The sequence below is a fragment of the Martes martes genome, assembly GCF_963455335.1.
Source record: "Martes martes genome assembly, chromosome: 9".
NCBI classification, from domain to species: domain Eukaryota; kingdom Metazoa; phylum Chordata; class Mammalia; order Carnivora; family Mustelidae; genus Martes; species Martes martes.
This window is the reverse complement of record NC_137896.1, coordinates 89,259,019-89,285,585: the sequence shown is the minus strand read 5'-3', so window position 1 is coordinate 89,285,585 and position 26,567 is coordinate 89,259,019. Positions and strand designations below refer to the sequence as shown.

General features: G+C 35.4%; 1 protein-coding gene across 1 annotated transcript in view; it reads right to left on the bottom strand.

Annotated features, from left to right (window-relative positions):
• ALMS1 (ALMS1 centrosome and basal body associated protein) overlaps positions 1–26,567 on the bottom strand; it is a 202,301-nt gene that overhangs the window by 69,615 nt on the left and 106,119 nt on the right. The window contains exons 10-11 of the mRNA XM_080813640.1: positions 7,070–7,311; positions 3,838–3,963 (exon numbers count right to left, since the gene is read on the bottom strand). Coding sequence (XP_080669766.1) covers positions 3,838–3,963; positions 7,070–7,311 — 368 coding nt within the window. The remainder of the gene's footprint in view (positions 1–3,837; positions 3,964–7,069; positions 7,312–26,567) is intronic.

The window sequence follows — 26,567 nt, the reverse complement described above, 5'->3', positions numbered from 1 at the left end:
GTCTTTTTCTTGGTTTGCCCCCTTTTATCCCTTTGCTTGTTTGTTTTGTTTCTTAAATTCCACATATGAGTGAGATCATATGGTATTTGTCTTTCTCTAACTTATTTTGCTTAGCATAATACTCTCTAGCTCCATTCATGTTGTTGCAAATGGCAAGATTTTATTCTTTTTTTATGGCTAAGTAATGTTCCATTGTATGTATGTATGTATGTATGTATGTATGTATGTGTGTGTGTTTATCACTTTTTTTTTTTAAAGATTTATTTATTTTGAGAGAGAGAGCACGAGCAGGAAAAGGGGCAGAGGGAGAAGCAGACTCCCTGTTGAGCAGGGAGCCCAACACAGGGGCTTCATCCAGGACCGTGAGACCATGACATGAGCCAAAGGCAGACACTTAACCAACCGAGCCACCCAAGCACCCCTATACCACCTCTTCTTTATCCATTCAACAATCAATGTACACTTGGGCTGTTTCCCTAATTTGGCTATTACAGATAATGCTGCTATAAACAGCAGGGTGCATATATCCATTTAAGTTAGTATTTCTGTATTCCTCAGGCAAATACCCACTTGTGTGATTGCTGGGTCATAGGATAGTTCTATTTTTTACTTTTTGATGAACCCCATACAGCCTTCCAGAGTGGCTCTACCAGTTGGCATTCCCATCAAAAGTGCACAAGGGTTCCTCTTTCTCTACACCCTCATGAACACCTGTTGTTTCTTGCTGTTGATTTTAGCTATTCTGACAGGTGTGAAGTGATCTCTCATTGTAGTTTTGATTCGCATTTCCCTGATGATCAGTGATGTTAAGCATCTTTTGATGTGTCTGCTGGCCATCTGCATATCCTCTTTGGAAAAATGTCTATTTGTGTCTTCTACCCATTTTTAATTGGATTACTCATTTTTGGGGATTGAGTTTTATAAATTCTTTACATACTTTGGACACTAATTCTTTATCAGATATGTCATCTACAAATATCTTTTTCTATTCCGTAGTTTGCCTTTTAGTTTTTGGTGATTGTTTCCTTCCCTGGGCAGAAGCTTTGTATTTTGATATAGTCCAATAGTTTATTTTTTATTTTGTTTCCCTTGCCTCACGAGACATATCTAGAAAGAAAGAAAGTGGTATAGCTAATGTCAAAAAAATTACTTTACTGCCTATATTCTGTTCTAGGATTTTTATGGTTTCATGTCTCACATTTAGGTCTTTAATCTATTTTGAATTCATTTTTGTATATGGTTTAAGAAAGTGTTCCAGTTTCATTCTTTCGCCTGTTACTGTCCAGTTTTACCAATACCATTTACTGAAGAGACTGTCTTTCTCCCATTGGATATTCTTTCCTGCTTTGTCGAAGATTAACTGACAATGTAATTGAGGCTTCATTTCTGGGTTTTCTCTTCTGTTCCATTGATCTATGTGGTTATTTATGTGCCAGTACCATACTGTTTCGACTACTCTAGCTTTGTAATATAACTTGAAGTCTGGAATTGTGATGTCTCCAGCTTTGTTTTTCTTTTTCAAGATTGCTTTTTGGATATCTGGGGTTTTTTGTGGTTCCACACAAATTTTAGAATTGCTTGTGTTAGCTCTGTGAAAAATGCTACTGGCATTTTGTTAGGCATTGCATTAAATGTGTAATTTGCTTTGGGTAGTATAGACATTTTAACAGTATTTGTTCTTCCAATCATGAGCATGGAATGTCTTTCCATTTCTTTGCATCATCTTCAATTTCAGAGTATAAGTCTTTCAACTCTTTGGTTAGGTTGATTCCTAGGTATCTTACTGTTTTCGGTGCAACTGTAAATGAGACTGATCCCTTATTTTCTTCTTTTCTTATTTTCTCTTTCTTCTGCTTCATTACTGGTGTATAGAAATGCAACAGATTTCTGTATGTTGGTTTTGTATTTGGTGACTCTACTGAATTTATCAGTTCTAGCAGTTTTTTGGATTTCTGTATATAGTATCATGTCATCTGCATATACTGAAAGTTTGACTCCTTCCTTGCTGATTTGGATGCTTTTTATTTCTTTTGGTTGTCTGATTGCTGTGGCTAGGACTTCCAGTACTACACTGAATTAAAGTGGTGAGAGTGGACATCCCTGTCATGTTCCTGCCCCAGAAGAAAAGCTCAGTTTTTCATCACTTAAGATGATATCAGCTGTAGGTTTTTCACACATGGCCTTAGTACATTGAGGTATGCTCTCTTTAAACCTACTCTGTTGAGGGTTTTTATTGTGAATGGATGTTGTACTTTATCAAATGCTTTCTCTGCATCTATTGAAAATGATCATATGGTTATTATCTTTTATTAATGTGATGTATTGCGTTCATTTGTAAATATTGAACCATTAAATATTGTAAATACTGAACCAATAAATATTGAACCATTCCAACCCAGGAATAAAACCCCATTAAGTGTGTTTTTAAAATCACAGCCTTGGGGCACCTGTGTGGCTCAGTCGTTAACCCTCTGTCTTCAGCTCAGGTTATGATCCCAGGGTCCTGGGATGGAGCCCCGCATTGGGCTCCCTGCTGAGCAGGAAGCCTGTTTCTCCCTCTCCAGCTTCCCCTGCCTGTGTTCCCTCTCTGCCAAATAAATAAATAAAATCTTTAAAATCATAGCCTTGCATGCCATTTCTTCTAGTTCCTGGTTATAGGCTTAATAATTAATCTTACCATTGGTAATATGAGCATTTTGATGGTTCTTTTTTTCAGTAGCTTCACAGTGGGGAATTGGAAGCAGTTGTACCAGGCACTTAAACTTAGTTACCACTAGGTACTTGCTTGGTCCTCTTAAAGTTAACACAAAAAAAATCTGCCTAAGACTAGGGGAAATTTCTCATTTGTGTGCTATTTCTACACATATCAAGATGTCTACTGATAAATCATGAAAAAAAATTGTATCTAAACTGAAACAAGTCATCTCCTGTGGACCACCCTAAACGTTATGGCATCAATCAAAACCCCACACCACACCAACTCAGTATTATCTTAAAATCCCCACAGGAACTATTTACTGAATTCCTGCATGGGGTGCTATGCATTTTCTAAATCTGCAGTTCCCCTGTGGTGATCTCACAGGGGTGCTATGGGATATTTTAAGATTCCATGGAAACAACAGTGATAACTGGTACCCAGTATACAGTGCACAAGCTACTGGCCCAAAGGAGTTCGAAGTTTCAGTATTAGATAGTGCCATATTCTTTTCAATGCTGTTGTATCTCTGTATCTTCAAAGCTGGATTTGACAGTTTCTGTAGTAAAAGCAGCAAATAACTATGGTTGTGTAAAATTTCAGCTCAAGGTTTGAGAAGCTATACAGTGTTCTAACATCTGCACATACTGCATTAGTAAGCAACTAGTTATTTAAGAACAAAGTAAACTATTTTCTTTCAAACCCAAAACTAAAAGGAAATACCTAATATTTTTGTTTAAGTTGTTAGATCAAAACAATAAGTATTTATGTCTTAATAACTTACAGCGGTTTAAAAAAATACTTATGTTCATATGTGTTCTACATAATGATAAGAAAAAAAAGTCACCAAAATACTAAGGGCACTGTGAACAGAAAAAACTTGGAAACCTTCATCTGAAATGAAGTCCACTAACCTAAACAAACAATTATCCATACAATTTTCTTCATTAAATACTTATTAAATGTTTATATATATATAACACATCTCACCAAATAACACTTTTTTGAACTGAGGCACGAAAAGCTCCATATTTCACTCTAAAGGATTGTCACTGAGCTTTCATATGTCATTCTAGAATTAACCAGCCAATCCACAAGTAAAATTTCAAAAAATAAAATTCTGAATAATTTATGCATAATACCTGAGTGTGAACTCTCAATGGTGGTATCTGATCTGGAATCCAGAGATGGAGGAATCTGTTTCAATTGTGGAACATAGTACATCCTCGTACTACCAGGAGGCTTATATGGCAACAGTGAAGGCTGGGCTAAAGAGATAAAGATCAGAAAAATTAATAAGAAAAGATTTATTAATTCACTGAATAATACTGAGTGCCTTTCATGTGCCAAGCACTGTACAAGATTCTTGGGAAAGATCAGGGTGCCTAGCTGGCTCAGTCAGAAGAGCATGTAACTCTTGATCTCAGGGTTGTGAGTCTGAGCTCCACATGGAGTGTAGAGATTATTTAAATAAATAAACTTAAAAAAGAAAAAAGAGTCTTAGGATATATCAGTGAACTAAAACAGAAAAATATCTCTGCCTTCAAGAAGAGCTAGCATTCTAGAGGAAGGAGGTATATGTCTGTACCAAAGTAATAATTTGATTATCATAGAGGAGATTTTATATATATATGGTTTTATCTCTGTGAAGTCAAGGGAAACAAAAAAGTGTATAGAGGAGGGAAAATTTTAAACAGAAAAAATAGGCTATTGCCTCCACTTCTATTTGGTCATTACTATAGTCATTGTAGGAATACTGATTTATTAATTTTCTTTCTCTACCAATGTATATAATGCTTGATAATGATGGTTAAATTCACCAGTTAGGTGAAAGGCTACAAAAAAAAAATGAGTAATAACAAGTGGGCAGAATTACAATGGACCGAGAGCAAGAATGGCTGTCATGCAGAGCTGGAGAATTCTGAGACAGAGAAGTGGCTTTTCAAAATTCCTGACAACTTTATGTTTGGATGCAATAGTTTTAAGGTTACTTTGCCTATAGGGAAAGAAGTGACTACACAGCAAATAATGGTTATTCTTAGGAAAGAAAAAAAAAGATTAGAGAAGGATAAAGAAGAAAATTCAACTATAATATTTATAAAATTTATTTCTTCAAAAACTTGGAAAATAGAACCAAATATATACATATATTATTCTGAATATATATATATATATAGTATTTAACATACTATTCTTTATAAGTTAAAATGTTTTCATACAAAAAAAATTCCACAAGGGACGCCTGGGTGGCTCGGTCAGTTAAGCCACTGCCTCTGACTCACAAAACCCATGAGTGAAAAAAGCAAATGTTTGTTGTTACAAAGCACAGATTTGGGAGGTTGTTTCACAGTATCATTGTGGCACTAGGTAACTGACATACAAGGATGTTCTTTGTGATATTTATTAAACTGTAGTTTTGGGGGTATTTTTTTTTTCACCATAAAAATGTGTAAGAACTATAACCATCTTAACATGCAAGTGTACTTGTTTAAATTAAATTCAGACAAAGTTATACGGTGAATGAAGAAATTTTCTTTATATATTTAGGCATACCCCATCTTTATCTACAGACCTTTTTGTATAAGGAGGAAAACTTAAGTATTTTGAGAAGACTTGTGCAAACTATTAAATTCTTAAATTACTAACTTAAGTTAGTAATTTAACTTTCATTTGAAGGAAGAATGGGAACTTATTTATTAATTTTCCTGCTATTGGTCTGAAAAAGAAAGTAACATGCTCTATTTTGAATGTTACATAGTATAAATACCACTGAACTACCACTCTCACAGCACATGAACACTCTAAATGTAGACCTTAGGGTTGAGATCACTAGCTGTTCACCAAAATCTACTTATTTATCCTCAAAATCACAGCTAAACCATTTCCTAGCTAGAAGAAAGTGATCTGAGCCACTTCCAGGCCTAGGACATGGGGTTCTCCATACTTTTTTGGGTCCCTTCTAGTTGACTGTGATGGTGAATTCAAGGAAATTGTGGATTTTGTGTTTTAAAGACAGCAAGGCCACAGTAAACCTGGGTTCCTCGTCATTGATTTATAAGCAAAAGACTGGTATTGTGCTTGTACTATTACATATTTTCATCTATTTATTACAGTATGTAACATTTAATATAATGCAAAATGGCAATACTTCATCTGCCCGCCTGAAACCAGACATCCATAGTTTTTAAATTTTTATGACTAATTCATTAAGTATGAGATAAAAATAAGTCAACCACGAGCAGCCTGAGTCCCACATAAGTTATCTCCACTAGAAATTAAGGCAAAAACATGCCACATTCCTTTCACAGCCATGTAAATAAAAGATGGATAAAATCATGTGGAATCCTAATGTTTAAAATTAAAATTAGGTTTTCTTTCCAGGAGTCCACAAACTGAGGGTTTTATTTTTTTAATTTAATTTTACTTTTTCAGTGTTCCAAGATTCATTGTTTACGCACCACACCAAGTGCTCCCTGGAATATGTGCCCTCTTTAATACCCACCACCAGGCTCACCCAACCCCTCAAAATCCTCAGTTTGTTTCTCAGAGTCCACAGTCTCTCATGCTTCATCTCCCCTCCGATTTACCCAAATTCACTTTTCCTTTCCTTCTCCTAATGTCCTCCTGAGGGTTTTAAAGAGGAGGAGGGTGGTGGGATGGGTTAGCCTGGTGGTGGGTGTTAAGGAGGGCATGTATTGCATGGAGCACTGGGTGTTACACACACAAAATGAATCATGGAACACTACATCAAAAACTAATGATGAGCCAAGATGTCCTTCAACAGACAAATAGATAAAGAAGATATGGTCCATATACACAATGGAATATTATGCCTCCATCAAAAAGAATGAGTACCCAACTTTTGTATCAACATAGATGGGACTGGAAGAGATTATGCTGAGTGAAATAAGCAGAGAGAGTCAAGTATCACATGGTCTCACTTACTTGTTGAGCATAAGGAATAACACAGAGGACACTGGGAGAAGAAGGGAGTTGGGGGAAATCAGAATGGGAGACAAACCATGAGAGACTGTGGACTCTGAGAAACAAACTGAGGGTTTTGGAAGGGAAGAGGGTGGGGGGATGGGTGAGCCTGGTGGTGAGTATTAAGGAGGGCATGTACTGCATGGAACACTGGGTACTGATGTATAAACAATGAATTTTGGAACACTGAAATAATAAAATAAAGTTATTTTAAATAAAGTCTAATGATGTATTCTATGGTGACTAATATAACATAATAAAAATAAATTAAAAATATAAATAAATAAGTAAAATTGGATTTTCTGACTACGAAGACCCCCTCACAAATTTCTGAGATCATTTCATATAGAAGTTGGTAATATGACCTAAAATGTAATCACATTCTCTTACCATCTGTGCCATGAGGATGAATAATCTGTTGGCCTGAAGATGATGAAGCAAATTTGACAGGAACTTTGCCCACCTTTGGGGTACTGGGCTCTGGAATTTCAAGTCCACGATCATCACCATTAATAAAAACCTCAGATGAGAACATGGTTTTTCCTGGACTTTCTGTTGTTATCTGAGTGACTGCATCAGATGACAATTTTCCAGTAAAGGCAGAAAATGGGGTCTTAATCTCCTCTGATGGTCTGAACAAAAAGGAGAAAAGACACAGAAGGTAATAACCGTGGCTGACCAAATACTGCAATCTCTTTCCAAAGGCAGATTCAAGGAACATTATGTGGAGATATATCAACTTCAAATGGCTAAGTTATTTCAGCAGTACCCTCTGCTATCTTAAATACTTATAATGAAATCATCCATGAGTTTACTTTATTCATTTAAAAATCTATCTTAAATTTCAACTTAGAATGCTATTGTACAATTTAGCTGAGGAAATGATACTTTCCAGTTGAATAAAAATATAACCATTTTTTAAAAATTACTAGACGTCTACAATAAATTAAGGGGCTGTGCTAAATGCGTAGAGTGTACAAAAATAAATAAAGACTTGCCTCAAGAAGTTTATTGTCAGTGGGGGAACCAGAGGTTTTTAAGATTGTAATTATGTACCAATATTTTAGAGAATTAATATTAAAACAGAATAGAGTAAGTAAATGATTTTTAAAAAATAAGAGGATACAAATCTTCTTTACAGAAGAATTCCCAAAAAATATACGCAGATACCTCCCCATCCAAGGAGGTGAAGATTAATCTTTCCCTTCTTCCTTGAGTATGAGCTGGACTTATTAACTGGATTCCAAAGAACAGAGTAATAAAAAGCGATAAACAGTAACTTTACAGCAGAGAAACCTAACAAACACCATATTATTCAAGTCATCACCAATGTTGTTGTGTGGATGTCACATACTCTCTGCTGGGATGTGAAAACATGGGTACCCTTTTATGGTATTTCTGTCAAAACCCATAATTCCATCTAATCATGCAAAAAACAATCTAAACTCAGATTGACCAATATTCCTCAAAACTGTCAAAATCATGAAAAATAAGGAAGGAATGAGGAACTGCCATTGACAAGAGGAGACTAAAGTTATACAATAGCTAACCAAAGGGAATGTGATATGCACTGAGTCCTGGAACAAAAAAAAAAAGCAATTGATGGAAAAAATGTGAAATGTAAATAAAATCTGGAGTGTAGTTAATAGTAATATACAAAGTTGGCTTCTTAATTTTGACAAATGTACATTATAGTAATGTAAGATTTTAATATGAAAAGCTGGGAGAGTGGTATAGAGAACTCTATTATGTTTGTATCTTTTCTGTGGTCTAAAATTACTCAAAAATAAGAAGTTATTGAGGTACCTGACTGGCTCAGTCAGTTAAGTGTCTGACTCTTGATTTCAGCTCAGGTCATGATCTCAGAGTCATGGGATTGAGCCCTGCACTCAGTGGAGAGTCTGCTTAGGAGTCTCTCCCTTTCTCCCTTCCCTCTGCCCCTTCCCCTGCTCACACAGATACTTACTCTCTCTCTCAAATTAATAAATATTTTTTGAAAATATGAAATAAAAAGTTATTCTTTTAAAAACAGAGTAATATTGTATTATTTTGGAGTAATAGTTATATCACAAAAGAGAAGAACTTCTGGGGCACCTGGGTGGCTCAGTGGGTTAAGCCTCTGCCTTCGGCTCAGGTCATGGTCTCAGGGTCCTGGGATCAAGCCCCGCATGCTTTCCCCTCTCTCTCTGCCTGCCTCTGTACTTACCTGTGATCTCTCTGTCAAATAAGTAAATAAAATCTTAAGGAAAAAAAAAAAAAAGAGAAGACCTTCTGAATTTCTACCTTCTGCCTTCACTAATTGAAAAGGACAATTAGGAGAAAAGAAAATAATAGGCCAATCTCCTTTATGGATATGAAAGCAAGAATCCTAAACCAAATCCAAACAAAATCATAAACAAAATCCAAAACTAAATGGATGTACATGAATTCCTACCGAGATGGTTTACTCCTGGAATGCAAGGTGAGTTAACACTCAAGAATCAGTCAATATGATTCACCACATCAATAAAATAAATGAGAAAATGCATATGACCATATAAATATAGTCAAATAAAGCATTTGATAAAACTCAGTAATTATGTAGATAAAAACTCATAGCAAAGGGAAACCACAAAAAACTTTAGAGCAACCATCCTATTTATACTGAAATGCAGAAAATGTTCACTGTGAGATTAGGAACAAAATAAGGATGCCAATTCTTACCATTTCTGTTCAACTTTAGTAAAGGTCTTAAATGGCATTAGCAGTAAGTCAGAAAAAAGAAATGAGAGATAGAAGGATAACAAAGGAAGAAATAATAGTCATTGTTCATATCTGACATAATTAGGTACACAGAAAGTCCAAAACAATCTAAATATAACTCATTAGAATATAAGTAAGTTTTTAGGAAAGTTGACAGGAGATAAAATTTTTAAAAAATCTACTACTTTTTTTGCATCAGAAAAGTTATGGAAGCATCAGGAAACAGTATTATCTAATAAGCTAGAGAGGGGCATTTTGGAGATTATGGGCAGGGACAGAGTGTAGGCAGACATACTCCACTGGGAAAGAGAAATCACTCTGGGGCTGGAATGATGAGGTGAAATCTAGCAGAATGCCAGCCAATTTTCCCCACAGGACATTTTCCTAGTATCAGGATGGTATGGGAGAACGGAAAGCTAAATCAGAAAAGTGGAGTGAAACCACCTTCATAGTCATGGCACCAATAACAAACCAAGTCCCACTAGACAGAGGGGCCTGTAACAAACATCAGGTCTCCTCCTCAAGACATTTGCCGGATTCTGAACCTCAATAAGGCAGAAAGCTTAATAATTACTTCCTGAGGGAGAAAACTTTCAAACCTTAGGACATATTCCAGACTGACAATAAAAAACCCAGAAGTGCCATCCCCAACAAGGGGGCTGAGCCAGGAAAGTAAAACCATCTGCAATGTTTGAGTTCTTATGAGACAAATGTCTATTAAGAAAGTGTAACTACAACAAATATATAGCCGGACTCCCCTTACATTTGCCATATTCTGAAGCTGCAAGAGCTGAGAGTTGAAAGAGCTGAACTCAAACACCTGAGAGACTAAACTGAACATCTTGCTGTATTTACTTACTGAAGAGTCAAAGATCTGTCAGGCTTAAAGCAAAAATCCAGGGAGGCCACAGATCAGGAAAAATCAAAAGTATAATGAGCTGGGATGCCTGGGTGGCTCAGTGGGTTAAGCCTCTGCCTTCAGCTCAGGTCATGATCCTAGGGTCCTGGGATCGAGCCTCCCCTCGGGCTCATTGCTCAGCAGGAGCCTGCTTCTCCCTCACCCTCTGCCTACTGCTCCCCCTACTTGTACTCTCTCTCTCTCTCTGTCAAATAAATAAATAAATCTTAAAAAAAAAAAAAAGAAAAAAAGTATAATGAGTCACTGCACTGCACCCCAGTGCTGACCCAGGAAAATTCCTGACAGGACTAAAGCGATCAGCCACTTTATATGATCAGAGGAATAGGCAAATCCTCTGGCTGGAAAGTAACAGCATCCTCAGTCCCTATGATTTTTTAAATTCACAACATTCACTACATAATCAAAAATTACAAAATTTATCAAGCAGAAAAAAGTGACTAAAAACTGAGAGAAAAAACAAAAACTGCTTTACAGAGGATTCAGATATTGGAATTAGTGCAGAAAGAAGGACTTTAAAATGACTTAAAATGATTTAAAAGATCAAATTATGGGGGTAATAGATAAAAATACAGGGATTCTCAAAAAAAAATTAGAATTTACTTTTTAGAATCAAATACAGAAAAAATTAAAAAAATAACAGAACACGTCCCCAGCAGACCTCAGGAAATACTAAAAACTTTCTAGGCTCAAATAAAACAATCCAACACGGTACAGAACTACAGGAAAGAATGAAGGCACTTACGTCTGTGTGTGTTTGTGTGTGTGTGTAACATATACAAGTACGTATTCATATACACACATACAGATGCACCTTTTTATATATACTAGTATGTTCTATATTTCACATGTAAGAAAATAAGCAACGATGTCTTGTGGTGGTTTATAAAAATGTTTATAAAAATGTCTTGTGGTGATTTATAAAAATGTAGAAAATAAACACATGAACAAAAGTAGGAGCAGGCAAATGGAGCTAAACTGTTTTAAGTGTCTTAATTGTTTGGGGCACTGGGCGGCTCAGTCAGTTGAGCAGCCAACTCTTGATTTCAGCTCAGGTATGATCTCAGGGCTGCAAGAATGAGCCCTGCATGGGCTCTGTACTGAGCGAGGAGCCTGCTTAAGATTCTGTCTCTCTCTCTCCCTCTGCCCTTCCCCACTCCCACCCAGGCACTCTTTCTTTCTCTTAAAAAAAAACAACTCTTTAAAAATTATTTATTTATTTATTTATTTGAGAGAGAGAGAGAAGCAGACTCCCTACTGAGCTCTGGAACCTTGATGTGAGGCTCAATCCCAGGACCTTGGTATCATGACCTGAGCTGAGGGTAGATGCTTAAACGACTGAGTCACCCAGGCACTCGCAAAAAGAGTCCTCATTGTTCATAAAGTAGAAAGAATACTAATTTAAAATGAATTGTAAAGTTAAGTATCATCATTAGAATAGTCACTAAAAGAGTAATAGAAAAAAGTACAATAAAAAATGCAACAGGGGCACCTCTTCCCCACTCGTGTGCTCTCTCATTATCTCTGTCTCTCCCTCAAATAAATAAATAAGTAGATCTTTTAAAAAATCCAACAAAGGAGAGAACATGTAATAAAAATAACTGAAATAATAAAGGACAGGGAAAACAAACAGAAATAAACAGCAAAACGGCAAACCTTAACACAATCATTTCAATGACTATATTGAATATAAATGACCTAAATATCCCAATTAAAATACAAATATTGACAAGATAAAACTAAATAAAACCAAACTATATGCTATTCATGAGATATACTTTAGCATAAGGTGACAGATATAATGAAAGGAAAAGGATAGAAAAAGATATACCAAGGAAATGCTAATCAAAAATAAGCATCCTTTCTTTTTCTCCTCCTCCTGCCTTACTTTCCCCATCCTTTTATCTTTTCTTTCCTGAATGAAAAGTGGAGTGAAATCTCCTTCATAGTCATGGCACCAATAACAAACCAAGTCCCACTAGACAGAGTAGAGAGAATAAATTAGGCACCTATATGGGGTAAGGCAACAAGTACCCCAGAGTAAGGTAACAGAGCCTCATTAGTGTGAGGAGTAAAAGAGTAAAACAAAATGACAACAAAAAACCAAGTAAAAGAGCAGCCTAATACAAGGTATCATAATCTAATCAGGGCAAGGAGAGAATCTGGAGGTGTGGCCTGATATAAAATATCAGAGCCTAATAAGGATGAGAAAGGTTTCCATGGAAAGGCAGGTCCAGCTTGGCACGTGGACTGATCCCAAGCAGAATGAGGAAGGTGTCTCTAGAGTGGGGCACCCACTCTATAGACACAGGGAACCTGAATGTTCACAGCAGTTATATTACTAATAGTAAAAAAACTGGCAACAACGCAAATGTCCTTCTACAGGATAAACTGTGATATATTCAAACATTAGAATACTACTTAACAATAAAACTATTGATACATATAATAATTCAGATGAATCTCCAGGTCATTAGGCTGAGTAAAAAGAGTTAATCCCAAAGGTTACATGCTATATGATTCCATTTATAAAACATTCTCAAAATGACAAAATCATACTTAGAGAAACATATCACTGTTTTCCAAGGGTTAAAGAAGGCAGGGTCAGAGAGGAGTGTGATTATAAAGGGACAGGTACAAGGAATTCCTTAGTGATGACAGAACACCTCTGTATCTTGATTATGGTAGTATTTACATAAATCTATGTGATTAAATTTCATATAATTATACACATATATATTTTTAAAAAACCAATTGCATGCAAAACTGGTGATATCTCATGAAAGTCTATAGTCTAGTTATCTGTATTGTATCGTGTCAATTTCCTGGTTTTGATAATGTACTAAAGTCACTTAAGATATTATGTAAGAGAAGTTGAGTGATGGGAACCTGGGACTCTCTAAACTATTTTTGTAATCTCTTGTGAGTCTATATATTTTTAAAGTAAAAAGTGAAGAAAAAACGTAATAGACCCATGAATGAAATAAGAAAGCATGATTCTGTATGGATATAATAAACCAAAAATTGCAAAGGTATAAGATATTTACATAATTTCAAAATACTTCCACCAAAATATGTAATTACAAAGGGAAAGAGTAACTTTCCAGTGAAGGAACTTAGCAGCCATAACCTGAACTAATTAATGTCATAACAGTCAACAGTGGGACAAACGAAAATTGTGCAACATCTGATAACATACGATGAGAATTCAATGTCACTTCTGCGATAGTCCTAACCCAAACCTAATGATGATAAACATCAGAGAAACCCAAACTGAGAAAAATTCTACAAAGTAAATGATCTGTTATCTTCAGAAGGTCAAGAAAGTCAAAGAAAGACTAAGGAAATGTTCCAGACCAAAGGAAATTAGAGTCCTAACAACTAAATGCAACATGTGATTTGTTTTAAAAAATTTTTTTTAAGATTTATTTATTTATTTATTTGACAGAGAAAGAGATCACAGTAGACAGAGGCAGGCAGAGAGAGAGGGAGGGAAGCAGGCTCCCCGCTGAGCAGAGAGCCTGATGCGGGACTCGATCCCAGGACCCTGAGACCATGACCTGAGCCGAAGGCAGCAGCTTAACCCACTGAGCCACCCAGGCACCCCGCAACATGTGATTTTTAACTGCCTCATTTTATTATAAAAATCCTTACTAGAACCACCAGAAAACCTGAATAGTGTCTGTAATGGAGCGCTGATATTGATTTCCTGATTTTCATGGCTTTATTGGGGTTATGTAGGAATATGTTCTTTTTACAGGAAATGATACAGAGATGGAGCAGTATGTTAACAACTTACTCCCAAATGCTTAAGGAAAACAAAGGAAATATTAACATAATATTCTCAAATGCTGATTAAACAAGCACACAAAAATTCAGTAAAAATGAAGATTTCGGGGCGCCTGGGTGGCTCAGCGGGTTAAAGCCTCTGCCTTCGGCTCAGGTCACGATCCCGGAGTTCTGGGATCGAGCCCCGCATCGGGCTCTCTGCTCGGCAGGGAGCCTGCTTCCTCCTCTCTCTCTGCCTGCTTCTCTGCCTACTTGTGATCTCTGTCTGTCAAATAAATAAATAAAACCTTAAAAAAAAAATGAAGATTTCAACATAACACTTGATTAACTGGACCAAATTGACATGTATAGATATTACATTCAGGAACTGCAGAATACATACTCCCTTCAACTGTGCATTGATCAAAATAAAAATATACTGTAAAGTGAAGCAATTCTAAGAAATTTAAATATGTTGAAATCATTTAGAATATAATCTCAATGACAATAGAATTAACTTGAAATAAATAATAATTAGAAAGTTCTCATATAATTGGAAATTAAGAAACACATCTCTACAAAACCCATGGAACAATAACAACAAATTGTAACAGAAATGAGAAAATATTTAGAGCAAAGGTGGTGATGAGAAACTACATATAAATCTGTGTATATCAAAAAAGGCTAAATATTAATGAATATGAAAAAAAATTAAGTACTTATTCTCAGAAATGTAGAAAAAGACCATCAAGTTAAAACCCAAAACGGAAGGAAAAAAATAAACATATAAGCAGAAACCTTAAAAACAGAAAACACACACTAGAGGATCAACAAAACCCAAACGACTTAACCCCTAGAAAAATCAATCAAGTAAAAAAAGAGAAAACAAAAATCACTGATATCAGACATAAAAAAGCTAATTTCACTAAAGATTCAGAAATTGGAAGGATAAGAAGATATGAAAATAATTCATGTCAACAAATTCTGACAAGTTAGAATAGAAAAAAAAATTACTGAAAAACACTTAGAGCTGACATCAGAAAAAAAAAAATCTGCAGTCTTATCTATTAGATTGAATCTGTACTAAAAACTCAAGGCCACAATGGCTTCACTGGTGAATTCTGCCAAATACCTAAGAAAGAGAGAATATCAATCTTACACAAACTCTTTCAGAGTATCCTAATATATTTCTGAGGTTAGCCTAATGCTCATACGAAAACCAGACAAAGATATTACAAAAAAAGAAAATTACAGGTGAATATCCCCCATGAACATGGATGTAAAAATCCTAAATAAAATACTGGGTAAATTGTGTCTAGCAACAAAGGATAATACATACATTAAGATGATTAGGGTAATCTCTACAACTGTAATAAAATCTGATTCCATTTTTGATGTTTCACTAATGACTTCTTTTTAAGCATTGCCTTTGGCCCTACATCTGGACAGGCTGGTAAGAAAGTCTGAATGTGAGTACCTCCTTCTCTGGCACCAAAAAAAATTTAAACCTCCCACACATAGAACCCTTTTCCTAGTTCTACTTCCTAGCCACTATAAGCCCAATCCACTCACTCTGCTTTGCCAAAGCTAGCCAGGACCTGTTTGTATTCATCCAGCTCACCCTAAAAGTTCCTGTGTGAGTAATAAACTTCCTCTCAAATTCTCATAGTATGAGAAATGTCATAGCTGACATACGTATCTGAACCAAATTTGGGGTAGGAATCATCCTATTTCTTTATTAAAAATAAAGCATGTATATAAAAGGCCAATAAGAAGAATAAGGCAGATAATAAAAGATGCAGGGTAAATTTAAAAAAAGATGGCAGGAAAGAACGGACAAAATCCATATGACACAAATGGAAAGCAAAATGTTAGGTATGGTAGATTTAAATCAAATAATACCTATCTAACACAAACTCTTTCAGAAAATGATGAAAGAATGACTATTTCCCAGTTCTTCTTTGAAGCCACCATAACTGATATCGGGACACTTCAAAAAGATTATAGAGCAATATTAGCAAACTATATTCAGTAATAAATATAAAAAAAGGACAAAATGTCATAAGCAAGTCAAGTTTATCCCAATAACACAAGATAACTTTAACATTCAAAATCTAACCAATGTAATTTACCACACTGATGAAAAAAAAAAAAACATATGATTACCTCAACAAAGCAAGAAAAGCATTTGACAAAATTCAATACCCACTCATGATAAAAACTCACAGTAGACAATAAAAGAGAACATCTTTAATCTGATAAAGGGCATCTATTAGGGGTGCCCAGGTGGCGGCAGTGGAAACTCTTGGGTTTTGGTTCAGGTTGTGATCTCTTGATGGTGAGATGGACCCCACTCTGGGCTCTGCACTCCTCTTAGGACTCTCTCCCCCTTTTTCCTCTGCCCCTCCTCCACTGTCTCTCTCAAAAAATTAAGTCTTTTTTCAAAATCTACAGGTATTATCACACTTGAGAAAAATGAACCCTATTCCCCCCGGTCCCAAAACAGAGAATAAGGCAAGATGTCTACTCTTACTACTTCTACTTAATATTATATTGAATGTCCTTGCCAGTGCATTAGACAATAAAAGAAATAAAACCATGAAGATTAAAAAGGAAGAAGTAAAACTGCTCTGCTTGTTCCCTGACAACAAGATTGTCTACTAAGAATAAATATCATACTTGCAGATCTCATTAAATTTAGATAAGACACTCCCTAAATCTTAGGGGAGTTACAGAATATAAAATAGAGGACAACAGATATGCCTCAACTTAACCACTGGAAATATTAGCTTACTTAAATTCTCTGTGGTCTTCGTATCCATTGCCCTCAATTACCCCATAGGAAGCTCTGATCCAACAAGTAAAAAATAAAAATGAAAAGTAACTTGTTGACATATATAAATTGGCTTGACAACAGTATTTCTATATACAAGCAACAAATAACTAGAAAATATAAATTCTGAAATACCATATACAATAGTATTAAAAAACACAAGTATTTAGGAATAAATTTAACAAAAGATATGCAAGATCTACACACTGGAAATTACTTATTACTGAGAGACATTAATAAGAGGGAAAAACTGTTCATGTGTGGGACTCAATATTATTAAGATATCAATCATTCATAAAATGATCTATAGATTCAATTCAATACTAAACAAAATCGCAAGAAGCTTTAACGTACAAATTAGGAAGCTTATTCTAAAATTTATACTGAAATGCAAAGGACTTAAAATAGCAAAAGTAACGTTGAAAATAAAAACAAGGTTGCAGAAGGACATAACCGGATTTCAAGATTTAATATGAAGCTATAGTAATCAAGAAATCATGGTTTTAAAAAAAAAGACATCATGGTATTACTATAAAAATAGATATTATAAATTATAAAAATTATAAAAATAATTTTACTCTATTCCTTTAATATAAAGGAATAGAGTAAAATTATTTTTACCCACACATAACAGGCCAACTGACTTCTGACAAAGGTATTAACTAAATTCAAAAAGGAAATAATCAAAATTTCAAAAATGGTGCTGGAATATCTAAGAAAATGATTCTCAATAACACAAATTACAGAAGGAAAACTTTCCTCTTCCAACAGAGGAGGTTTGGTTCCCTCTGTACTAAGCCACCTACAACTGACACAAAGTACACAGGAGAGAGGAGTAAATTAAGCTCTTGCTTTCTGTCCTGAGAGTCAGGAAAGGGGAGCTTATGGAAAAACTGTAAAGAGAAAAGCAACTCCTTAACGTATGTTATAAACTCCTGGGCCTATCCCTGAGCCATTTGTGTGTGTGGATCTGAACCTAAACAGCATACCTATACTTTGAGCACAGAAGTATGAGACAGACTATAGTCCAAGTCTCAGACTGGCCACTGGTACACACACATGCAAGTCAGATCTGAACAGCAGTGCAAAACCTTTGAAAACTGAACTCACATGGAACTATAACCCACAGAAGGCAGGTAAGAATTTGTAATATGAATGTGAATGTGTTCATTGCCCAGTTAAACAAAAATATCAAAATTTTCTATAGGATTTAAATGAGACTAGTTATCTCAAAATATTACAAAATACAAACAATAACTACTCAGCATATGAAGAACCAGAAAAATCTCAACTCACATGGGAAAAGAAAATCAACAGACACCAATGCTAGGATGAAAGAAATGTTAGAACTATCTGACAAAAACTTTAAAGAAGCTATTATAAAATCCTCCAACAAGTAACGGTGGAAGCCCTTGAAACAAATGGAAAGACAGGTCTCAGAAGATATAGAAGATATAGAAAAACAGAAGATCTAGAGAAGAAATGGTGGAAGTTTTAAAACTAAAAAATGATATAACTGAAATAAAATACTCACTGGATGAGCTCAACAGCAGAATGGAAATGTTGGGGGAAAGACAGTGAACTTCAAGACAGATCAACAGAAATTATTTAGGCTGAACAACAGAGGATAAAAAAGATTGAAAAAAAAATCAACAGAACTTCGGGACTTATAAGATAATACCAAAAGGTTTAACATTTATGTCTTTGGAGATATAGAAAGAGAAGAGGAAGAATGTGGTAAGAAAAAATATTTGAACAAATAAGGGCTAAAACTCCCTAAATATGATGAAAAATATAAACCCTTAGAGGCTCAGCAAACTCCAAACATGATGCACCAAAGAAATCCATGCCTATAAACATAACCAAGTGACTCAAAGCAAAACAAAAGAAAAGGCAATCTGGGAAAAATGATACATTGTTCTAGCATATATGGGAATAATGATTCCACAACTGTAGATTTCTCACCAGAAACCATGAAATTTAGATGGAAGTAGACTATTTTTAAAGTACTAAAAGAAAAGGACTGTCAACCTAATTGCATGAGCCATAAAATAATGAGTAAACTTGGACTTCACTGAAATTTAAAAAAACGTTCTGTGAAAGACCCACTGAGTAGATGAAAAGATAAGTCACATACGACAAGAAGATATTTGCCAATAACATATCCAGCAAAGATCTTATATCCAAAACACATTATCCAAAACTCTCAGAACTCAACAGTAAGAAAATAAAACCCTATTAAAAAATCATTTCACCAAAGAGGATGGAAAAAAAACACACGAAGTGAGGAAAATCCATTAGGGAAATACAAATGAAAAACATGTTGAACTATCACTGTACACATATAAAAATGTCTAAAATATGTGGACAATACCACATGCTGGCAAAGATGTAGAGTAACTGGAACACGTATCAATGCTAGTGGGAAAGCAAAAATAAACAGTTCTTGCAAGGTTAAATACACACATACACCACATGACTTAACAATCCCACTCCTGAGTATTTACCCTACAGAAACAAAAACCAACACACAAAGGCTTATTGCTCTAACTGTAATCACCCTGAAGTGTAATCACTCCAAAGAATGAATGCATGCATAAACAGACTATGGTAATCTGTACAACAGAATTGCAATATAAAGGAGTAATAAAATATCACTGCTTTCAATAAAGCAATAAAAAGTAAAAAATCTGCTTCACAAAAAGGAGGGATGAATCTTAAATGTACTTTACAAAGTAAAAGAAACTAAACCTAAAGGCTGTTACATATTTTATTATTTCATTTATATGACACTATAGAAGGCAAAACCAGAGGAAAGAACAAACCAGGAATTACCAGGTGTCAAGGGAGGGATTTGTCTATAAATAGAAGGCATGTAGAAATTTGGGGACTGATGGAAAAACATTGTATGGAACTGTGATGGTGGATTTATCATAATTGATAGAGTTGCACACCACAAAATGTAAGTTTTAAACTATGTAAATTTTTAAAAATGAACCATGATGTAAGAACAAAGATAGAATGCAGGATGTGACAAATGATAATAACTGTATTATAAATGAATCACACTGAAGGATATAGGGAAAAAAAAAAAAAAAAAAGAACATGACCTAAGAAACGTCAGCAATGTTTTGACTAGATGCTATAATGCATCTAGTCACCTGAGTGACTAAATGTTTTTCACCAGAGTATGGGTTAGGAATTCTGAAACTATCTGATTAAATACAAGGGTAAATATATTATAGATAATGAGAGCCAGGTGTATCACCACTGAAGAAATAAGTTAAAAGTAAGGGTAAGAGGCTTGAATCAACTGTGCGGTTCTATATCAGTTGAGGGTATCAATACTGACTAGTGGATTAAAAAATACTTAAAAGGGCGCCTGGGTGGCTCAGTGGGTTAAAGCCTCTGCCTTCTGCTCAGGTCATGATCTCAGGGTGCTGGGATCAAGCCCCGCATCGGGCTCTCTGCTCACCAGGGAGCCGGTTTCCCCCCCTCCCCCATCTGCCTCTCTGCCTACATGTAATCTCCATCTGTAAAAAATCTTTTTTATTTTATTTACTTATTTGACAGACAGAGATCACAAGCAGGCAGAGGGGCAGGCAGAGAGAGAGAGGAAGGGAAGCAGGCTCCCTGCTGAGCAGAGAGCCTGATGCAGGGCTCGATCCCTGGAGCCTGGGATCATGACCTGAGCCAAAGGCAGAGGCTTTAACCCACTGAGCCACCCAGGTGCCCTAAAATCTTTTAAAATAAATAAATAAATAAATAAAACTTAAATATACAGATAAACACAAACACATACACACATACTGATAGAGACGGGAATAAGTAGAGAAGTAGGTATGTGTATGAATTAATATACATACATATAATCCTTAGCTTGATTAACTGCTAGAAGCAGTGACATCATAGTAACAATGAGCCAATCTGGTGTTATACCTTTGTTTCTAAATACTATTCTCCACTGGTCAACATAGGGTACTGAAGTCCCTTACTATTATTGTATTGTTATCTATTTCTCCTTTCAGATATGTTTAGTAATTGCTTAATACACTTAGATACTCCAATGTTGGGTGTACAACTGTTATATAATCTTGATGAATTACCCCCTTCATTATTATATAATGGCCTTCCTTGTCTCTTGTTACTGCTTTTGGCTTAATGTCTATTTTGTCCAATATAAGTATAAATATAGCTACTCCTGCTCTCTTTTGGTCACCACCTGCATGGAGTATCTTCTTCCATTTCTTCACTTTAAACCTGTGTGTTTTTCAACTAATGAGTCTCTTGTAGGCAGCATATAGTTGGGTCGTGTTTTTTTTTCCCCCTCAACTCATCCAGTCACTCTACGTCTTTTAATTGGAGAATTCAATCCATGCACAGAGTAATTATTGATAGGTAAAGACTTAATTAATGCCATCTCATTATTTGTTTTCTGGCTGATCTGTAGTTTCCTTGTTCATTTCTTCCTCTCTTGCTGCTTTCTTTTGTGAATTGTTGATTTTTCAAAAGATTATGCTCTGATTCCCTTCAGATTTTTCATGAATCTACCATGTTTTTGCCTTGTGGTTACCGTGAAGCTTACATAAAACTTTTTATAGTTGCAACAACCTATTTTATATAATAACAACTTTGATCACATACAAAATCACTATCATTTTGCCCCCTGCACATTTATGTTTTTAAATACCCCAATTCAACAATGGATAAATCTTCTAGGTGAGAAAATGTTGGAGTTGAATTATAATTTAGACCAAATGGACTTAACAGACATATATAGAATATTCTATCCAACAGCTCCTGAACACACATTCTTATCAAGCACACACAGAACATTTTGCAGGACAGGACATATGATAGGTCACAAAACAAGTCTTAGCAGATTTAAGAGGACTGAAATCATGCCAAGTACCTTTTCCAACCACTATAATATGAAACTAGAAACCAATACCAGGGGGAAAACAGGAAATCTTAAAATACGTGGAAATTAGACAATATAGTCCTGAACAACCAATATGTTAAAGAAAAAAATCAAAAGAGAAAGCAAAAAAATATTTTGAAACAAGAGAAAATGGAAACACAACATACAAAAATCAATGGGATGAAGCAAAAGCAGTTCAAAGAGGGAGGTTTATGGTGATGAATGCCTATATTAAGAAAAAAGAAAGGTCTTGAGGCACCTGGTTGACTCAGTAAGTTAAGTGTCTGACTCGATTTCAATTCAGGTCATGATCTCAGGGTTGTGAGATTGAGCCCCATTAATTGACCTTAAGATTCTCTTCCCCCCTTTCCCTCTGCCCCTCCTTCCTGCTCATGCACACACTCTCTCCTGAAAAGAAAAGGAAATGAAAGGAAAGGAAGAGGAAAAGAAGGGAGGAAGAAAGAAAGGAAAGGAAAAGAAAGGAAAGGAAAAGAAAGGAAGAGAAAGGTCTCAAATAACCTAACTTACACCTCAAGGAAAACACTTTGCAGAAGGAAGGTAGTAACAAAGATCAGAGAAGAAATGAATGAAATAAAGTTCAGAAAAACAATGGAAAAGATAATGAAACTAAGAATTGTTTTTTTTTTTTCAAAAAGATAAAGAAAACTGTAAATCTTTAACCAGACTAAGAAAAAAAGAAAAGTCACAAATGAATAAAATAAAAAATGAAAGAGAAGACATTAAAGGTGATACCACAGAAATACACAGAATCATGACACTACTAGGAACAATTATATGCCAACAAACTGGAGCACCTAGGGAGAAAAAAAGGATATATTCTTAGAAACATACAACTTCCCAAGACTGAATCATGAAGAAATAGGAAACATGAACATACAAATAATAAGTAATGAGATTGAATCAAAAACCTCCAAACAAAAAAAAAAAAGTCCAGGACCAGAAGGTTTTATTGGCGAATTCTACCAAACATTTAAAGAAGAAATAACACCAATTCTTCTGAAACTCATCCAAAAATTGGAGAGGAAGGAACACTTCCAAATTCATTTTACAAGGTGAGCATTACCCTGACCCAAAACCAGGTAAGGATATTGCTAGAAAACTACAAACCACTATCCCTGAATACAGACACAAAAACTCCAATAAAATATTAGCAAATCAAATTCAACAGTACATTTACAGAATCCTACACAATGATCAGTTTGGATTTATCCCTGGGAGGCAAGGACAGTTCAACATAAGCAAGTAAAAAAATGTGATATACAACATTAATAGAGTGAAAGATAAACATCAAGAAAGGCTTTTGACAAAACACAACATTCACTCATGATAAAAACTATCAACAAATCGGGTACCTCAACATAATAAACATCATCTATGACAAACCCTCAGCTTATAACAACCTCAGTGGTGCCTGGTAAAAGCTTTCCCTTTAATATCAAGGACAAGATAAAAGTGCCCATTCTCACCATTCTTATTAACATAGTACTGGAAGTCCTAGCTAGAGCAACCAGGAAAGAAAAAGAAATAAAAGGCATCCAAATCAGAGAAGTAGTAAGACTGTATATTTTTACAAATGATATAATCTTATATATGGAAAATCTTAAATATCTCACCAGTGATTAGTGTTTCTATACACTAACAACAAGATATCTGAAAAAAAAAAAAAAAAAAAACAACCCAGATTTACACTAGTATCAAAATCAATAAAATACCTAGGAACAAACTTAATCATCAATGACGTGAAAGATCTGTACCCTGAAAACTACAAGACTTTGATAAAAGAAACTGAGGCACACAGAAAAAAAATGGAAAGATGCCCTATATGTTCATGCACAGAATTAATATTGTTAAAATGTCCACACTACCCAAAGCCCTTGATAGAGTCAATGCAATCCCCCCATCAACACTCGCTAGCATTTTTCACACAAAGAGAAAAAAAAAAATTCTTAAATTTACATGGAGCCCATTCTCTCACACCATACACAAAGATAAACTCAAAATGGATAAAAGACCTTAACATGAGGCAGGAATCTATCAAAATCCTAGAGGAGAACATAGGCAGTAACCTCTTCGATATCAGCCACAGCAACTTCTTTCAAGATATGTCTCCAACCGCAAAGGAAACAAAAGCGAAAATGAACTTTTGGGACTCCATCAAGATAAAAAGCTTCTGCACACCAAAGGAAACAGTCAACAAAACAAAGAGGCAACCCACGGAATGGGAGAAGATATTTGCAAATGACACTAAAGACAAAGTGCTGATATCCAAGATCTATAAAGAACTCCTCAAACTCCACACACACAAAACAGATAATCGCGTCAAAAAATGGGCAGAGAAAAAAAAAAAAAATGGGCAGAAGACATGAACAGACACTTCTCCAAAGAAGACATACAGATGGCTGACAGACACATGAAAAAATGTTCATCATCATTAGCCATCAGGGAGATTCAAATTAAAACCACATTGAGATTCTACCTCACACCAGTTAGAATGGCCAAAATTAACAAGACAGTAAACAACAAGTGTTGGAAAGGATTTGGAGAAAGGGGAACCCTCTTACTCTGTTGGTGGGAATGCAAGTTGGTGCAACCACTTTGGAAAACAGTGTGGAGATTCCTCAAAAAATTAAAAATAGAGCTTCCCTATAACCCTGCAATTGCACTACTAGGCATTTACCCCAAAGATACAGATGTAGTGAAAAGAAGGGCCATCTGTACCCCAATGTTCATAGCAGCAATGGCCATAGTCACCAAACTATGGAAAGAACCAAGATGCCCTTCAATGGATGAATGGATAAAGAAGATATGGTACATACATACAATGGAGTATTATGCCTCCATCAGAAAGGATGAATACCCAACTTTTGTATCAACATGGATGGGACTGGAGTAGATATGCTCAGTGAAATAAGTCAAGCAGAAAGAGTCAATTATCATACAGTTTTACTTACTTGTGGAGCATAAGGAATAACACGGAAGACATTGGGAGATGGACAAAAGTGAGCTGGAGGAAATTGGAGGGGGAGACAAACCATAAGACACTGTGGACTCCGAGAAACAAACTGAGGGTTTGGGAGGGAAGGGGAGTGGGGGGGTTGAGTGAGCCTGGTGGTGGGTATTATGGAGGGCACGTATTGCATGGAGCACTAGGCGTGGTGCGTAAACAACGAATTTTGGAACACTGAAAAAAAATAAATTTAATTTAAAAAAATATTTGTATGGGGCCATAAAAGACCCCAAACAGCCAAAGAAATTTTGAATAAGAACAAAACTGGAGGCATCACACTTCAAGATTTTAAACTACACTACAAAGTTACAGTAATCAAAACAGTATGGTACTAGCATCAAAACAGAAACACAGACGAATGAACCGAATAGATAGCACAGAAATATTTCCTTGCACATACAGTCAAGTAATATTTGACAAGGGATCCAAGAATACTCAATGAGGAAAAGTCCTGAAAAAACTGAATAACCATGTGCAGAAAGATGAAACTGGACCCATATCTTATACCACTCACAAAAGTTAACTTGAAATGGGGTAAGAGTTAAACATAAAACCTGAAAATTAGTACTAGAGACAAACATATGGGAAAAACTCCTTGACATTTATCTTGGCAAAGACTTTTTTAATATGACACCAAATGCACAAGCAACAAAAACAAAACTCAGTAAGTGGAACTGTGTCAACAAAAAATCTTCTGTACATCAAAAGAGACAATCAACAAAATAAAAAGGCAACCTACAGAATGGAGGAAAATATTTGCAAACCATGTATCTGATATGGGATTAATATCCAAAATACATAAAGAACTCATACAAACTCGGTAACAAAGAAACAAACAAGTTGACATCCCCAAAATGAATAACCCAATTAAACAATGGGCTGGAGATATGAAAAGACATTTTTCCAAAGTCGACGTATGAATGGCCAACAGACATGAAAAGATGCTCAATATCACTGATTATCAGAGAAATGCAAGTCAAAACTATGAGACATCACCTCACACTTGTCAGAATGGCTATAGCCAACAACAGAAGAAACAAGAGATGTTGCCGAGGATGTGGAGAAAGGGGAAACCTCTTGCACTGTTGGTAAGAATGCAAACTAGTGTAGCCACTGTGGAAAACCATATGGAGGTTCCTCAAAAAGTGAAAAATAGAACTACCCTACCATCTAGCAATTGTATTACTGGGTATTTATCCCCCAAAATATAAAAACAGTAATTCAAAGGGACACATGCACCCTGATGTTTATAGTAGCATTATCTACAATAGCCAAATTATGAAAATAGCCTAAGTGTCCATCAATTGATGAATGGATAAAGAACATTTGGTGTATATATACATATAATAGAGTATTACTCTGCATAAAAAGAATGAAATCTTGACATGTGCAATAACATGGATGGAGCTAGAGAGTATTATACTTAAGTTAGTCGGAGACAAATACCATATGATCTCACTCATGTGGAATTTAAGAAACAAAACAAATAAGCAAAGGGGGTGGGATGTGAGAGAGGCAAACCAAGAAGCAGACTTTTAACTATAGAGAACAAACTGATGGTTGCCAGCAAGGAGGTGGTTGGAGGCAATGGGTTGGGTATGTTAGGGAAATTGGTAAGTGCACCTGTTGTGAGGAGCATCAGGTGTTGTACGGGGTGCTGAATCACTATTTTGTACACCT